Source organism: Oncorhynchus clarkii, chromosome 16, assembly GCF_045791955.1.
Source record: "Oncorhynchus clarkii lewisi isolate Uvic-CL-2024 chromosome 16, UVic_Ocla_1.0, whole genome shotgun sequence".
In the NCBI taxonomy this organism is placed as follows: domain Eukaryota; kingdom Metazoa; phylum Chordata; class Actinopteri; order Salmoniformes; family Salmonidae; genus Oncorhynchus; species Oncorhynchus clarkii.
Window position 1 is genome coordinate 64582489 of NC_092162.1, and position 17608 is coordinate 64600096.

The window sequence follows — 17608 nt, forward strand, 5'->3', positions numbered from 1 at the left end:
TAAAGAAACTTCAAATGCAGGGTTGTTCATACTTGTGGTGTCCATAGCCAAACCAGAGCCTCCCAGAGACACAGAGATGCTAGGATCGCTCTCCTCTCTTTTTCTCTCTGTCCCGCTCCCTTTATTTCTGTCTGTTTCTCTCTCTCTTTGTTCCTTTCTGTCTCTCTCTCTCTCTCTCTCTCTCTCTCTCTTTCTCGCTCGCTCTCTCTCTCTCTCTTTCAATTCAATTTGAGGGCTTTATTGGCATGGGAAACATTTTGTTTTCATTCAAAGCAGTTGTTCTGATATCTCATTTTAGGAAGCTGTGGTAGTATGGATCATAGATAGCCCCTCTAGTAATTTAATAGGGTATGTCATTTTCAACTTCATTTTTATGCTGATGATACTGTTATTTTCTGTTGTGCCTCATCTCTTACAAAATCTTTCCAGAACATGCAAACTGCTTTTTATACTGTTCAACATACCTTGTGTCAATTGAAGCGTATCCTCAATACTGACAAAACTAAACTAATGGTGTTTTCTAATGCAAGAAATAGACCTCTGAACCTTTCACCTATTACTACCTGTCAGGGCAAGGCGATTGAGGTTGTGACCTCATAAAAATATCTTGGAATTTTAATTGATGACGGCCTCTCTTTTAAATTGCATATTCAACAACTTACAAAAAAAATTGAAACTGAAATTGGGATTTTATTTTAGGAATAAGGCCTGTTTTTCTTTTGAAGCCAGAAGGAGGCTAGTATCAGCTACATTTATGCCTTTACTAGACTATGGGGATATTTTATATATGAATGCTTCCGCTCAGTGTTTGAGATCAATTGACACCCTTTACCATGGCACTTTGAGATTTATTTAAACTGTAAAACCCTTACGCACCACTGCACTTTGTATACCAGGGTTGTCTGGCCTTCTCTAGTCACTCGTAGGCTCAGTCACTGGTATACTTTTATTTACAAAGCCATTTTGGGTTTACTACCTTTTTCATTTGGGCATTTTTATTGTTCAGAAATGTGGTGGGTACTCTCTTCTTTCGCTGGACTTTATCCTGCTAACTGTTCCAAATGTCCAAACTGAATTTGTTAAAAGGGATTTTATGTACTCTGCACCATCGTCTTGGAACACCTTACAAAATACTTTTAAACTGGAAGAACTTGGTGTTTTTAAATCACTGATGAAGGATTTTGAGGCAGATTCCCTGACCTCTCAATGTTTTTAATTTGCTGTTTTATACTCTTATGAATTCAATGATTTTTGCTAGATTACTTCTAGTTTTTCATGTTGTCTGTCTGTAATTATTTTGGAATGACTTGGTGCTGCCTATCTTGGCCAGCGCGCTCTTGAAAAAGAGATTTTAATCTCAATGAGCCCTTCCTGGTTAAATAAAGGTTAAATCAAATAAAAATGTCATTACCCATAAAAGTTCCAGAATGGGTGGATAATGGCAGCCATTTTGGTCAGGGAGAAATCCAAACCAGTCTCGTTGTAATAAATGGCAGTAGAGTGATAGGTCATTCATTTCCTGCCTTTACTAATGCAGAAGACTGGCATGGTTTGGCAACACCCGTGCCAATATAACCTTCCAAACACATAGCTTCTCGAGCATTATCACTTAAATATGCCAAAATTCCATATGAACAATTGCAGTCAATCCACAGCCATACACTGGCTGAAATCAGTTGATGATTGGACTTAGATAAATTGTAAATGCAGCAAGTACTGCTATTGTATTATATAATAACACTCACAGCTGTCCAAGAAAACATAGGTTTAGACACTTATGGTCTGTTTACACACACACAATATATATATATATATAAATAGGCATGTGATAAATCAGAAATTGTGTAATGGAATTATTGTCAACCAAAAATATTGGTTGACAATAACTTTAGAGTTTATTCAGTTTTCATACCAATTGTATGTATAAATTGCCTATTTATATATATAGTGTGTGTGTGTGTAAACAGACCATAAGTGTCTAAACCTATGTTTTCTTGGACAGCTGTGAGTGTTATTATATAATACAATAGCAGTACTTGCTGCATTTACAATTTATCTAAGTCCAATCATCAACTGATTTCAGCCAGTGTATGGCTGTGGATTGACTGCAATTGTTCATATGGAATTTTGGCATATTTAAGGGATAATGCTCGAGAAGCTATGTGTTTGGAAGGTTATATTGGCACGGGTGTTGCCAAACCATGCCAATATATCCCCCAAACACTGGCTTCGAGGGCATTATCACTTTTATACAGGGGGTTACCAGCATGTTCAAATAATGATTGACATTTTCATTAAAAACGTTATTTTGATTCATATTTTCATACTATTTTAGCCTTCCACAAGATATAGCCCCGAAACAAATCTAGGGTTGCTACCCAAGCCGGCTGGACGTTCGTTCTATTGGTTCGGTTGCCAGAGCCGCGACCCAGTCGTTCAGTCTTTATGTTCTGTATCTATGGACACGACCCAGTCGTTCTGTCTTTATGTTCTGTATCTATGGACACGACCCAGTCGTTCAGTCTTTATGTTCTGTATCTATGGACGCGACCCAGTCGTTCATTCTTTTTGTTCTGTATCTATGGACGCGACCCAGTCGTTCAGTCTTTATGTTCTGTATCTATGGACGCGACCCAGTTGTTCAGTCTTTTTGTTCTGTATCTATGGACGCGACCCAGTCGTTCTGTCTTTATGTTCTGTATCTATGGACACGACCCAGTCGTTCAGTCTTTATGTTCTGTATCTATGGACGCGACCCAGTTGTTCAGTCTTTTTGTTCTGTATCTATGGACGCGACCCAGTCGTTCAGTCTTTTTGTTCTGTATCTATGGACGCGACCCAGTCGTTTGTTCTAAATGTTCCATTGCCATACTGGCTGGCAACGTTCTTATCCCTTGCTAGCCAACTACGGCCAATTTACAGTCACGTCAAACAGTGGTGACAGAATAACAACAGTAGCTGCATTTGTTAAAGCTGTTTTCTAGTGACATTTATTTGGATGCATCCATAACAATGAGCTAATGAGGAGCGATTTCGCCTGGCATAGAAAATGTGCTCTCTCGTGAGGACACTGTTGTTCCTAGGAGCTAGCCAACAACACAGCTACCACAATAACTTCAAACTGAAGCTGGGAAGACTGCAAACTAGCTTTGTTTGACCTTTTTTTCAATTGACATTTCTTTGTATATATTAATAAAAATGATGCCAAGCTGATTCTTGATTTTGACTGGCTGAGAAACGCTGCCTTCCTCTTTCTGTCTCTCTCTCGTCCCGACTCCCGAGCCCTACACGCTCATTACTATTGGACAGTTGGAGATCGACTTTGAATATTGAAACAATATTGCAAATGTCGGAGAGACAGACAGCAAGGTTTATACATATATCCGCTGTTGAAAACTAAATGTCAGTGTAAAAGAAATGTGAGATCATGTCTAGATGCTTTTCACAGTGGAGATCAAGTTTATAATTTACCTTCCTGGGCTGATGAGACAGTGGATTGCGCAGTCAGGTGGAACAGAGTAAATAGGCATTTTAACGTCATAGATTTAGCCGGTGGTAAATTGTGGAATAGACACCGGCTGGAACCAAAACGCATTCCAGCATTCAGCATTAGACCCACCCGTTGTATAATGGCAGATCATTTAAAATGAATGTAATCATTACACTAAAACTGTCTGGCTAGTTAGCTAATAAACATATAGTGCAGATAAATTCTTCAATTGCATTGTTTTACACTATTTTAGACCACAGCATCAACTCCCTTACCGAAATGGCTGAACTTTTAATCCATCAATAGAAGGTTTATGTCCATTTTAGTATTCTAATTCCTAATTATTGGTATGGATATATCTCTGTTTTACATTAACTGTCATGTCTGTGGGGCTCATCTACCTGTCCCAGTCCCTCTCCATCTCCTTCTTCCTCCCTCCCTCCCTGTCCCTCTCATTTTCTCTCTCCCTGTCCCCGTCCCTCTCCATCTCCCTCCCTGTCCCTCTCATTTTCTCTCTCCCTGTCCCCGTCCCTCTCCATCTCCCTCTCTGTCCCTCTCCATCTCCCTCCCTGTCCCTCTCATTTTCTCTCTCCCTGTCCCTGTCCCCATCCCTCTCCATCTCCCTCCCTCCATCTCTCTCTGCCTCTCACTGTCCCTCTCCATCTCCCTCCCTCCCTCTCTCTCTCCCTCTCTCCCTCTGCCTCCCTCTCCATCTCATTCCCTCACTCTCTCCCTCTCTCACTGTCCCTCTCCATCTCCCTCCCTCCCTCTCTCTCTCACTCTCTCCCTCTCCCCCTCTGCCTCCCTCTCCATCTCATTCTCTCCCTCTCTCACTCTCTCCCTCTCTCCCTGTCCCTCTCCTTCTCTCTCCCCCTCTCTCTCTCTCCCTCTCTCCCTCTGCCTCCCTCTCCATCTCATTCTCTCCCTCTCTCCCTGTCCCTCTCCTTCTCTCTCTCCCCCTTCCTCTCTCAGTCTGTTTTGTATTTGTCTTTGGCAAGCTGTAGTGTTATTCTATGACTGGTCTTTTGATTTCCCCCTCCTCCACAATGCCAGCAACACCCAGATCCCAAGATAAGAGTTAGTTCACAGCACTCTCCTCCATGTTGGCACCAATCATCCCATACAAATGAGTTAGTTCACAGCACTCTCCTCCATGTTGGCACCAATCATCCCATACAAATGAGTTAGTTCACAGCACTCTCCTCCATGTTGGCACCAATCATCCCATACAAATGAGTTAGTTCACAGCACTATCCTCCATGTTGGCACCAATCATCCCATACAAATGAGTTAGTTCACAGCACTCTCCTCCATGTTGGCACCAATCATCCCATACAAATGAGTTAGTTCACAGCACTCTCCTCTATGTTGGCACCAATCATCCCATACAAATGAGTTAGTTCATACAATGGAATTACTCCTTGGAACTCTCTATACCAACCAGACCTACTTAAAAGTATTTGAGGTGCGCTTGATTTGATGATGGAGGAACTTGAATGCACACTCACAGTAATCTCAACTGCTGTATACTGTACTGTTCTCCCTTGTTATTGCTCCACCTCTCTCTCTGTTGGTTGATTATGATACAGGTCTGCTCTTTTTGTCTTCTGTCGAAAGTACATTTCTCTAGAGATCAGCATAACTGTGTGTGGTATTTGGACCCCTCTGTGTGACCTCTCACTTTCTCTGTCGGTTTCTTCTTTTAACCTCTCTCTCTACTTCTCTGTCCTCTATTTATTGTCCTCTGAGTCAAATTGAGGAATGCTTTGCCAGCCCCACTAGCTGCCCTTGTGTCTCTCGCTCTCGCTCTGTGTGTGTGTGGTGGATGTCTGAGAGAGAGGAATGCTTTGCCAGCCCCACTAGCTGAGTGTGTGTGTGTGTGTGTGTGTGTGTGTGTGTGTGTGTGTGTGTGTGTGTGTGTGTGTGTGTGTGTGTGTGTGTGTGTGTGTGTGTGTGTGTGTGTGAGAGAGAGAGGAATGCTTTGCCTGTCCTGCTAGCTTCCCTGCACTGTGTGTGTACTGACCATTTTTTATTTTATCAGTGAGGGCTCCCCTCCTCCTCCAATAACAAACACAGGAAGCGGCTGTCGCCGGGTAGAACAGACGTGGCGAGGGGGAAGAAAAGCATGTCGTTTCTCAGGTCAAACTCTGACTAAACTCTGAAACACTGTGGCTCTCTCTTTACGACAAAATTAAACATCTGTTCAGAGCTGGAGAATGTTGGTTCAACACTAATATGTTAATTGGATGTGTGGAATGAGTAAGGTTGAAGTAGCAGGTCTGTTAAATTAAAATTATTTCAATTCATATTCAGTTCAAGTTACTGTTTTGGCCATTTACTGACATTTTTTTGTGAGTAGAAACGAGAGGTATGTGTGTGTAGTGTCTGTGTGTGTAGTGTCTGAGATTGCGTGTAAATGTGCATGCATGCGTGTACTTGTATGTGTGTGTAGTGTGTGTGTAGTGTGTGTGGAGTGTCTGTGTCCAAGTTTGCGTGGGCGTGTGTGTGTGTGTGTGTGTGTGTGTGTGTGTGTGTGTGTGTGTGTGCATGCGTATGTAGTGTGTGTGTATTGTCTGTGCGTACTATGTCAGGTGTGTAAATGTGGATGTGTCGCGTGGTGGTTTCTTAGACAGTAGTGTACTGCCTCAAAATGACTATAATTATGGAGACTTCACCACATGCACAAGACTAAGAGGTCAAATACAACAACGTGTGTGTGTGTGAGCGTGTGTAGAACGGAGAATAGAACTAGACAATGAGACGCTCTCACTTTACTCACCTCTCTCCCCTCTCCCTTTCACATACTGTACTCACCTCTCTCCCTCCCTCTCTCCCTCCCTTTCACATACTGTACTCACCTCTCTCTCTCCCTTTCACATACTGTACTCACCTCTCTCCCTCCCTCTCACATACTGTACTCACCTCTCTCTCTCCCTTTCACATACTGTACTCACCTCTCTCCCTCTCTCCCTTTCACATACTGTACTCACCTCTCTCTCTCCCTTTCACATACTGTACTCACCTCTCTCTCTCCCTTTCACATAGTGTACTCACCTCTCTCCCTTTCACATACTGTACTCACCACTCTCCCTTTCACATACTATACTCACCTCTCTCCCTCCCTTTCACATACTGTACTCACCTCTCTCCCTTTCACATACTATACTCACCTCTCTCCCTTTCACATACTATACTCACCTCTCTCCCTCCCTTTCACATACTGTACTCACCTCTCTCCCTTTCACATACTGTACTCACCACTCTCCCTTTCACATACTATACTCACCTCTCTCCCTCCCTTTCACATACTGTACTCACCACTCTCCCTTTCACATACTATACTCACCTCTCTCCCTTTCACATACTATACTCACCTCTCTCTCTCCCTTTCACATACTGTACTCACCTCTCTCTCTCCCTTTCACATACTGTACTCACCTCTCTCTCTCCCTTTCACATACTGTACTCACCTCTCTCTCTCCCTTTCACATACTGTACTCACCTCTCTCTCTCCCTTTCACATACTGTACTCACCACTCTCCCTTTCACATACTATACTCACCTCTCTCTCTCCCTTTCACATACTGTACTCACCACTCTCCCTTTCACATACTATACTCACCTCTCTCCCTCCCTTTCACATACTGTACTCACCACTCTCCCTTTCACATACTATACTCACCTCTCTCCCTCCCTTTCACATACTGTACTCACCTCTCTCTCTCCCTTTCACATACTGTACTCACCTCTCTCCCTCCCTTTCACATACTGTACTCACCTCTCTCTCTCCCTTTCACATACTGTACTCACCTCTCTCCCTCCCTTTCACATACTGTACTCACCTCTCTCCCTCCCTTTCACATACTGTACTCACCTCTCTCTCTCCCTTTCACATACTGTACTCACCTCTCTCCCTCCCTTTCACATACTGTACTCACCTCTCTCCCTTTCCCTGACTCTACCCCTCTCCCTTTCACATACTGTACTCGCCTCCTCTTTCTCCTCTCTCTCCCTCCTCTCATACTGTACTCACCTCCTCTCTCTCCCTGCCTGCCTCTCCCTCTCTCCCATACATGTTCTCACCTCCTCTCTCTCCCTGCCTCTCCCCCATTACTCACCTCCCCCTCTCTTTCCCTCTCTCCCTTTCACATACTATTCTCACCTCCTCTCTCTCCCCCAGCCTCTCCCCTCTCACATACTATACTCACCTCCTCTCTACCTCCCACCCCTCTCTCTCCCACATACTATACTCACCTCACCTCTCTCCCTTTCACTTCCTCTCTACCTCCCTCTCCACCTCCTCTCTCTCTGGTAAGGGTGGTGTGTATGTAACAGTAGTGTCCGTGGAGGTCCTTCTGTTCTTCATTTAAACCCTGACAGAGAACTGCTTATGAAACGCAATGCCTCAACTTTGCCAGAGCAATTGCACCGCCTGTATTTTTTTAATTTAACCTTTATTTAACTAGGCAAGTCAGTTAAGAACAAATTCTTATTTACAATGACGGCCTACCCCGGCCAAACCCTACCCCGGCCAAACCCGGACGGCGCTGGGCCAATTGTGCGCCACCCTATGGGATTTCCAATCACAACCGGATGTGACACAGCCTGGATTTGAACCAGGGACTGTGGTGACGCATCTTGCACTGAGATGCAGTGCTTAGACCGCTGCGCCACTCTGGAGCATGTAAAGCAATGTACATTTATTTCATGGCCACGACAGTATATGTGGATTCTGATCATTTGTTATGTAAATTAAATAATTTATGCACACACTCACACATGCACGAAAACACACACCGCTCAGCTAGGATGTCCTACAACTGGGGAGCACAGGCAGAAGAATGGGTCATTGTGAACTTTTTTATAACTGTTGAATACATGTAACAGAGAGAGAGAGAGGGGGGAGGGAGAACAACCGAAAGAACATTGAGATTCGTAAAGTCACTTTGTCAATAAGGTTGGCAGGACACCAGGGCTCCTGCGGCTTCAGTTCCCAAATAGGAGAGCAGCTCAGAACCCACTCCAGCTGTCCAACTCCCTCTGTCTCTCTCCTCCCTTCTCACTCTCCTTTACTGCCCACTTAACTCTCTGTGAGAGAATACTGCTCCAGTTCAGAGCTCAGAACACATCTCCTCTCTTCCCTCCTATTTTCGCTCTCCTCTGCCCCCCTCTCCTCTGCCTCCTCTCCTCTGCCCTCCTCTCCTCCTTATCCTCCTCTCCTCTGCCCTCCTCTCATGTGCCCTCCTCTCCTCTTCCTGTCCTCCGCTCCTTCTCTCCTCTGCCCTCCTCTACTCCTCTCCTCTGCCCTCCTCTGCCTTGCTCTCCTCCTCTCTTCTACCCTCCTCTCCTCCTCTGCCCTCCTCTCCACTTCTGCCCTCTTCTCCTCCTCTCCTCTGCCCTCCTCTCCTCCTCTGACCTCCTCTCCTCTTCTGCCCTCGTTTCCTCCTCTCCTCCTCTGACCTCTCCTCTTCTGCCCTTTTCTCCTCCTCTCTTCTGCCCTCTTCTCCTCCTCTCCTCTGCCCTCTCCTCCTTTCGTCCTCTGACCTCCTCTCCTCTTCTGCCCTCTTTTCATCCTCTGCCCTCCTCTCCTCCTCTCCTCCTCTGCCCACCTCTCCTCCTCCTCTGCCCTCCTCTCCTCTTCTGCCCACCTCTCCTCCTCCTCAGCCTTCTCCTCCTCTGCCCTCCTCTACTCCTCTGCCCTCCAATACAGTGTATTTGTATTCTCTCAACAGGGCAGCTAGTCTGAACAGCTCCCTCTTTCTTGTCTTTCTATGTTCATGTCTCTCTCTTTCCCCTTTTCCCTCTTTCTCTCCAGCTGCTAACACAAATAATGAATCCTGCTCACACACTCGCTGCCTCTAACCCTCTCTGACGTGCACAAACACACATGCACGCATACACACAGACACAAAGGTACACACACACACATAAACTGTCTTCCGCCCTTCCTCCAACACAAACACACTCCCATCCACCACGTGCCACAGAGAAATGATGCCATCCCTGTCAGCTCAGACACACAGAGAAAGACTCCCTCCCCAACCCTAACCCTGCCACCCAGGCTGACCTGACCTTCTATGTTTTCACATGACAGGACGCATCAGATGCTGCAGGAGATGTTTATATGGTTAGACTCAGGGTGGAGAACATGTATGATGTTTATATTCTTTCCCAATGTTCCCTCAGGTCTCCCACTGACACTGTTACCCTGTTACCCCTGGTATATGTCTAACCTGCCCCAAGACTAACCTCCCCCAGACCCTTAAATACACAGGTTGGAATAGCTGTTATTTAATATTCTCTCTCAGCCGCTAGAGCATTTTCATACACAGACATCAGTAGTTTAATTTCTGTTAGAGTAAGGTAACACAACTGTACTGGTACAAATTAGTATCTTTATCATCATCATCATCGACTGTGACATCACAAACACGAGTTTACATACATGACGAGATGACATAGGTGATTGGTGAAGAAAGGGAGGTGGGGAAATAGGGAGGTTTAGTGATGGTTCAGTGGAACATCTATACATGGAGAAGCTGGTCTACACCTCGTGTATGTGTTCCTGGGGCTGTGTGACCACACTACTAGGGTCTTGAATACAGCTGAAGGTAGTGGAGGGGATGTCTTCCTCTATAAGGTTGTTCTCCAGGTGGAGAGAGGCCAGGGCCGAACGCACCGCCACACGAGAGTGACACACCGATCCCACCGCCACAGACCTGCGAGCAACACACACAGTGTAAAAACGTTATTTAATGTGTACTCTTGTGAATACGTGTCTGTCCTTGTCTGACGGCCCCTCTGGGCACCCTGCCAAAACAATCATTCTGATTGGATAATTAGCCTGAGATTAGTTCTGTGCTCTAACAGAACGGCAACGTGAGTTCACTCACCGATACTGGGCTCTGTGATTGGTTCTTACATAGCCTCAGGGAGAGGGCAGTGCCAGACGAACTCAACTGATCCTGACGCTGTGGTCGCTTCAGTCTGAGGTTTTCCTTTGATTTATTGTGGTAATAGCTAAAGCCATCATGGTCTTAATATACTCAAACCTGATTTTACATTTATACAGTACCAGTCAAGAATTTGGACACACCTACTCATTTATATATTTGTACTACTTTGAATACACAGTGAAGACATCAAAACTATGAATTGACACATGGAATCATGTAGTAACCAAAAAAGTGTTAAACAAATCAAAATATATTTTATATTTGAGGTTCTTCAAAGTAGTCACCCTTTGCCTTGATGACAGCTTTGCACACTCTTGGCATTCTCTCAACCAGCTTCATGAGGTAGTCACCTGGAATGCATTTCAATTAACAGGTGTACCTTGTTAAAAGTTAATTTGTGTTTTTAATGCATTTGAGCCAATCAGTTGTGTTGTGACAATGTAGGAGTGGTATACAGAATATAGCCCTATTTGGTAAAAGACCAAGTCCATATTATGGCAAGAACAGCTCAAATAAGCAAAGAGAAACAACAGGCCATCATTACTTAAGACATGAAGGTCAGTCAATACGTAAAATTTCAAGAACTTTTAAAGTTTCTTCAAGTGCAGTCGCAAAAACCATCAAGCACTACAATGAAACTGGCTCTCATGAGGACCGCCACAGGAAAGGAAGACACAGAGTTACCTCTGCTGCAGAGGATAAGTTCGTTAGTTACCAGCCTCAGAAATTGCAGCCCAAATAAATGCTTCACAGAGTTCAAGTAACAGACACATCTCAACATCAACTGTTCAGAGGAGACTGTGTGAATCAGGCCTTCATGGTCGAATTGCTGCAAAGTAAGCACTACTAAAAGACACCAATAAGAAGAGGAGACTTGCATGGGCCAAGAAACACGACGGGAGGAAATCTGGTCTGATGAGTTCAAATTTGAGTACCAACTGCCGTGTCTTTGTGAGACGCAGAATAGGTGAATGGATGATCTCTGCATGTGTAGTTCTCACCGTGAAGCATGGAGGAAGAGGTGTGATAGTGCTTTGCTGGTGACACTATCGTGATTTATTCAGAATTTAAGGCACACTTAACCAGCATGGTTACCACAGCATTCTGCAGCGATACACCATCCCATCTGGTTTGTGCTTTGTGGGACTGTCATTTGTTTTTCAACAGGACAATGACCCAACACACCTCCAAGCTATATAATGGCTATTTGACCAAAAAGGAGAGGGATGGAGTGCTGCATCAGATGACCTGGCCTCCACAATCACCCGACCTCAACCCAATATTTTTTTATTTCACCTTCATTTATCCAGGTAGGCCAGTTGAGAACAAGTTCTCAATTACAACTGTGACCTGGCCAAGATAAAGCAAAGCAGTGTGACACAAACTATAACACAGAGTTACACATGGAATAAACAAGTGTACAGTCAATAACACAATAGAAAAAAATCTATATACAGTGTGTACAAATGAGGTAAGATTAGGGAGGTAAAGCAATAAATAGTCCGTAGTGGCAAAGTAATTACAATATAGCAATTAAACACTGGAGTGATAGATGTGCAGAAGATGAATGTGCAAGTAGAGGTTCAGGGGTGCAAAGGAGGAAAAAATAACAATATGGTAATGAAGTAGTTGGATGGGCTATTTACAGATGGGCTATGTGCAGGTGCAATGATCTGTGAGCTGCTCTGACAACTGATGCTTAAGGTTTGTGAGGGAGATATGAGTCTCCAGCTTCAGTGATTTTTTCAGTCATTGGTAGCAGAGAACTGGAAGGAAAGGCAGCCAAAGTAGGAAATGGTGACCAGTGAAATATACCTGCTGGTGCTACAGGTGGGTGCTGCTATGGTGACCAGTGAGCTGAGATAATGCGGGGCTTTACTTAGCAAAGACTTATAAATTACCTGGAGCCAGTTGGTTTGGCGACGAATATGAAGCGAGGGCCAGCCAACGAGAGCATACAGTGGGGCAAAAAAGTATTTAGTCAGCCACCAATTGTGCAAGTTCTCCCACTTAAAAAAGATGAGAGAGGCCTGTAATTTTCATCATAGGTACACTTCAACTATGACAGACAAAATGAGAAAAAAAATCCAGAAAATCACATTGTAGGATTTTTAATGAATTTATTTGCAAATGATGGTGGAAAATAAGTATTTGGTCACCTACAAACAAGCAAGATTTCTGGCTCTCACAGACCTGTAACTTCTTCTTTAAGAGGCTCCTCTGTCCTCCACTCATTACCTGTATTAATGGCACCTGTTTGAACTTGTTATCAGTATAAAAGACACCTGTCCACAACCTCAAACAGTCACACTCCAAACTCCACTATGGCCAAGACCAAAGAGCTGTCAAAGGACACCAGAAACAAAATTGTAGACCTGCACCAGGCTGGGAAGACTGAATCTGCAATAGGTAAGCAGCTTGGTTTGAAGAAATCAACTGTGGGAGCAATTATTAGGAAATGGAAGACATACAAGACCACTGATAATCTCCCTCGATCTGGGGCTCCACGCAAGATCTCACCCAGTGGGGTCAAAATGATCACAAGAACGGTGAGCAAATATCCCAGAACCACACGAGTGGACCTAGTGAATGACCTGCAGAGAGCTGGGACCAAAGTAACAAAGCCTACCATCAGTAACATACTACGCCGCCAGGGACTCAAATCCTGCAGTGCCAGACGTGTCCTCCTGCTTAAGCCAGTACATGTCCAGGCCCGTCTGAAGTTTGCTAGAGAGCATTTTGATGATCCAGAAGAAGATTGGGAGAATGTCATATGGTCAGATGAAACCAAAATATAACTTTTTGGTAAAAACTCAATTCGTCGTGTTTAGAGGACAAAGAATGCTGAGTTGCATCCAAAGAACACTATACCTACTGTGAAACATGGGGGTGGAAACATCATGCTTTGGGGCTGTTTTTCTGCAAAGGGACCAGGGCGACTGATCCGTGTAAAGGAAAGAATGAATGGGGCCATGTATCGTGAGATTTTGAGTGAAAACCTCTTTCCATCAACAAGGGTATTGAAGATGAAACGTGGCTGGGTTTTTCAGCATGACAATGATCCCCTTTGTAAGAAGCATTTTGTCTGTCATAGTTGAAGTGTACCTATGATGAAAATTACAGACCTCTCTCATCTTTTTAAGTGGGAGAACTTGCACAATTGGTGGCTGACTAAATACATTTTTGCCCCACTGTACAGGTCTCAGTGGTGGGTAGTATATGGGGCTTTGGTGACAAAACAGATGGAACTGTGATAGACTGCATCCAATTTGCTGAGTAGAGTGTTGGAGGCTATTTTGTAAATGACATTGCCGAAGTCAAGGATCGGTAGGATAGTCAGTTTTACGAGGGTATGTTTGGCAGCATGAGTGAAGTATGCTTTGTTGTGAAATAGGAAGCCGATTCTAGATTTAATTTTGGATTGGAGATGCTTAATGTGAGTCTGTAAGGAGAATTTACAGTCTAGCCAGACACCTAGGTATTTGTAGTTGTCCACATATTCTAAGTCAGAACCGTCCAGAGTAGTGATATTGGATGGGCGGGGCGGCGATCGGTTGAAGAGCATGCATTTAGTTTTACTTGTATTTGAGGCCACGGAAGGAGAGTTGTATGGCATGAAGGAGAGTTGTATGGCATTGAAGCTCTTCTGGAGGTTAGTTAACACATTGTTCAAAGAAGGGCCAGAAGTATACAGAATGGTGTAGTCTGCGTAGATGTGGATCAGAGAATCACCAGCAGCAAGAGCGACATCATTGATGCATACAGAGAAAAGATTCAGCCCAAAAATTCAACCCTGTGGCACCCTCAGAGACTGCCAGACATCCGGACAGCAGGCCCTCCGATTTGACACACTGACCTCTGTCTGAGAAGTAGTTGGTAAACCAGGCGAGGCAGTCATTTGAGAAGCCAAGGCTGTTGAGTCTGCCGATAAGAATGTGGTGACTGACGGAGTCGAAAGCCTTTGCCAGGTCGATCAATACGGCTGCACAGTATTGTATTTTATCGATGGCGGTTATGATATCGTTTAGGACCTTGAGCGTGGCTGAGGTGCACCCATGACCAGCTCGGAAACCAGATTGCATAGCAGAGAAGGTACAGTGGGATTCGAAATGGTTGGTGATCTGTTCGATAACTTGGCTTTCGAAGACCTTAGAAAGGCAGGGTAGGATAGATATAGGTCTGTAACAGTTTGGGTCTAGAGTGTCTCCACCTTTGAAGAGGGGGGCAACCCCCTCAGCTTTCCAATTTTTGGGGATCTCAGACGATACGAAAGAGAGGTTGAACAGGCTAGTAATAGGGTTTGTAACAATTGCGGTGGATAATTTTGAAAAGAGAAGGTCCAGATTGTCTAGCCCTGCTGATTTGTAGGGGTCCAGATTTTGCAACTCTTTCAGAACATCAGTTATCTGGATTTGGGTGAAGGACAAATGGAGGAGGCTTGGGCAAGTTGTTGTGGGGGGTTCAGGGCTGTTGCCTGGGGTAGGGGTAGCCAGGTGGAAAGCATGGCCAGCCGTATAATTTTTTTTATTGAAATTCTCAATTATCGTGGATTTATCAGTGGGGACAGTGTTTCCTAGCCTCAGTGCAGTGGGCAGCTGGGAGGAGGTGCTCTTATTCTCAATGGACTTTACAGTGTCCCAGAACGTTTTGGAGTTTGTGCTACAGGATGCAAATTTATGTTTGAAAAAGCCAGCCTTTGCTTTCCTAACTGCCTGTTCCTAACTTCTCTGAAAAGTTGCATATCGCGGGGGCTATTCGATGCTAATGCGGTACGCCACAGGATGTTTTTGTGCTGGTCAAGGGCAGTCAGGTCTGGAGTGAACCAAGGGCTATATCTGTTCCTGGTTCTACATTTTTTGAATGGGGCATGCTTATTTAAGATGGTGAGGAAAGAACTTTTAAAGAATAACCAGGGATCCTCTACTGACGGAATGAGGTCAATATCCTTCCAGGATAGCCGGGCCAGGTCGATTAGAAAGGCCTGCTCGCTGAAGTGTTTTAGGAAGCGTTTGACAGGTGGCCGTTTGACTGCAGACCCATTACGGATGCAGGCGATGAGGCAGTGATCACTGAGATCCTGGTTGAAGACAGCATTTAGAGGGCAGGTTGGTCAGGAGGATATCTATGAGGGTGCCCGTGTTTACCTGATTTGAGGTTGTACCTGGTTCATTGAAAGTTTGTGTAAGATTGAGGGCATCTAGCTAATATTGTAGGATGGCCGGGGTGTTAAACATGTCCCAGTTTAGGTCACCTAACAGTACAAGTTCTGAAGATAGATGATGGACAATCAATTCACATATGGTGTCCAGGGCACAGCTGGGGGCTGAAGGTGCCTTATAACAAGCAGCAACGGTGAGAGACTTGTTTCTGGAAAGGCTGAGTTTTAGAAGTAGAAACTCAAATTGTTTGGGCACAGACTTGGATAGTATGACAGAACTCTGCAGGCTGTCTCTGCAGTAGATTGCAACTCCGCCCCCTTTGGCAGTTCTATCTTGTCGGAAAATGTTATAGTTAGGGTTGATTTTTGGTTGCCTTTCTAAACCAGGATTCAGACACGGCTAGGACATCCGGGTTGGCAGACTGTGCTAAAGCAGTGAATAAAACAAACTTAGAGCGGAGGCTTCTAATGTTAACATGCCTGAAACCAAGGCTTTTACAGTTACAGAAGTCAACAAATGAGAGCGCCTGGAGAATGGGAGTGGAGCTAGGCACTGCAGGTCCTGGATTAACCTCTACATCACCAGAGGAACAGAGGAGGAGTAGGATAAGGGTACGGCTAAAGGCTATAAGAACTGGTCGTCTAGTGCGCTCGGAACAGAGAGTAAAAGGAGCAGATTTCTGGGCACGGAAGAATTGAGTGACGATGAGAGAGGTTCTGTCTCTAGAGACACCATTTAAACCAGGTGAGGTCACCGCATGTGTGGGAGGTGGAACAAAAGGGCTAGCTAAGGCATAGTGAGCAGGGCTGGAGGCTCTACAGTGAAATAAGACAATCACTAACCAAAATAGCAATGGACAAGGCATATTGACATTAGGGAGAGGCATGCATAGCCGACTCATCATAGGGACCAGTGAGTAGCTAGGCGAGCTGGTGACACGGCGATTCAGACAGCTAGCGGGCCAGGGCTAGCAGGCTAGCAGAAGGGTCTTAGGGGGGGCGTCGCGATGAAAGAGTCTTGTAGCCCCCTCGGACAGCTACGTCGGCAGACCAGTTGTGATGGATCAGCAGGGCTCTGTGTAGAGAGCAAAATAGGTATTGTAGCCCAAGAATTTATCTGATGGACCTCTTCAGCTAACAGTCTGATATGCTCTAGATAGCTAGCAGGGTAAGGCTAGCAGGCTAGTGGATGGTCCATCAGGGGAAGTCGCGACAGAGGAGCCTGTTGAAACCCCCTTGGGCGGATTACGTCGGTAGACCAGTCGTGATGGATCGGCGGGGCTCTGTGTCGGCAGTAAAAGGGGTCCAGGCCAATTGGCAAAATAGGTATTGTAGCCCAAGAAGTGGCTGATGGACCTCTTCAGCTAGCCGGGAGATGGGCCTAGCACCAGGCTAGTTCCCGGCTAACTGGTGCTTGCTTCGGGATAGAGACGTTAGCCAGGAGTAGCCTCTCAGATAGCAGCTAGCTAGCTGCGCTGATCCAGGTGAAAAGGTTCAGAGCTTGCGGTAGGAATCTGGAGAAGAAGAAGTCCGATATGCTCTGGGTTGAATCGCGCTATGGAGACTGGCAGGAGTTGACCGGGCTAAGGTTAGCTGATGACCGCTGTCAGTGGCTAACTGACTACCAGCTAGTAGCTAGTTAGCTGGCTAGCTTCTGTTAGGGGTTCCGGTTCGTGTTAATGGACAGTCCAGCAGGCATCAGCTGTGTGGCCGAGTGATCATAGGGTCCATTGAGCAGCACTAGATAAAACAGGGAACAGTTCGGTAGTCGATTACTACGTTGAGCAAGCAGGAGACACAGCGTTTGGGGCTAGCAGATGGATCATCACCAAACATCCTCGACGCAGAGGCCGGTTGAGAGCACATCGACCGAGTTACGTCAGCAGACCTGCAGACCAGTCGTGATGGATCGGCGGGGCTCCGTGTCGACAAAGGGTCCAGGCCAATTGGTATTGGTGTACTTCATTTGTTAGCCGGGAGATGGGCCTAGCTCGGGGCAAACTG

General features: G+C 45.3%; 1 protein-coding gene across 3 annotated transcripts in view; it reads right to left on the reverse strand.

Annotated features, from left to right (window-relative positions):
• Positions 1 to 9583: 9583 nt before the first annotated feature.
• Positions 9584 to 17608, reverse strand: part of LOC139368907 (extracellular matrix protein 2) — a 42763-nt gene continuing 34738 nt past the window's right edge. For 2 of the 3 annotated variants that reach the window (XM_071108388.1, XM_071108389.1), the window contains exon 11: positions 9584 to 10209. In XM_071108388.1, coding sequence (XP_070964489.1) covers positions 10035 to 10209 — 175 coding nt within the window. In that variant the 3' untranslated portion in view covers positions 9584 to 10034. The remainder of the gene's footprint in view (positions 10210 to 17608) is intronic. The other variant, XM_071108390.1, reaches the window with a different exon arrangement.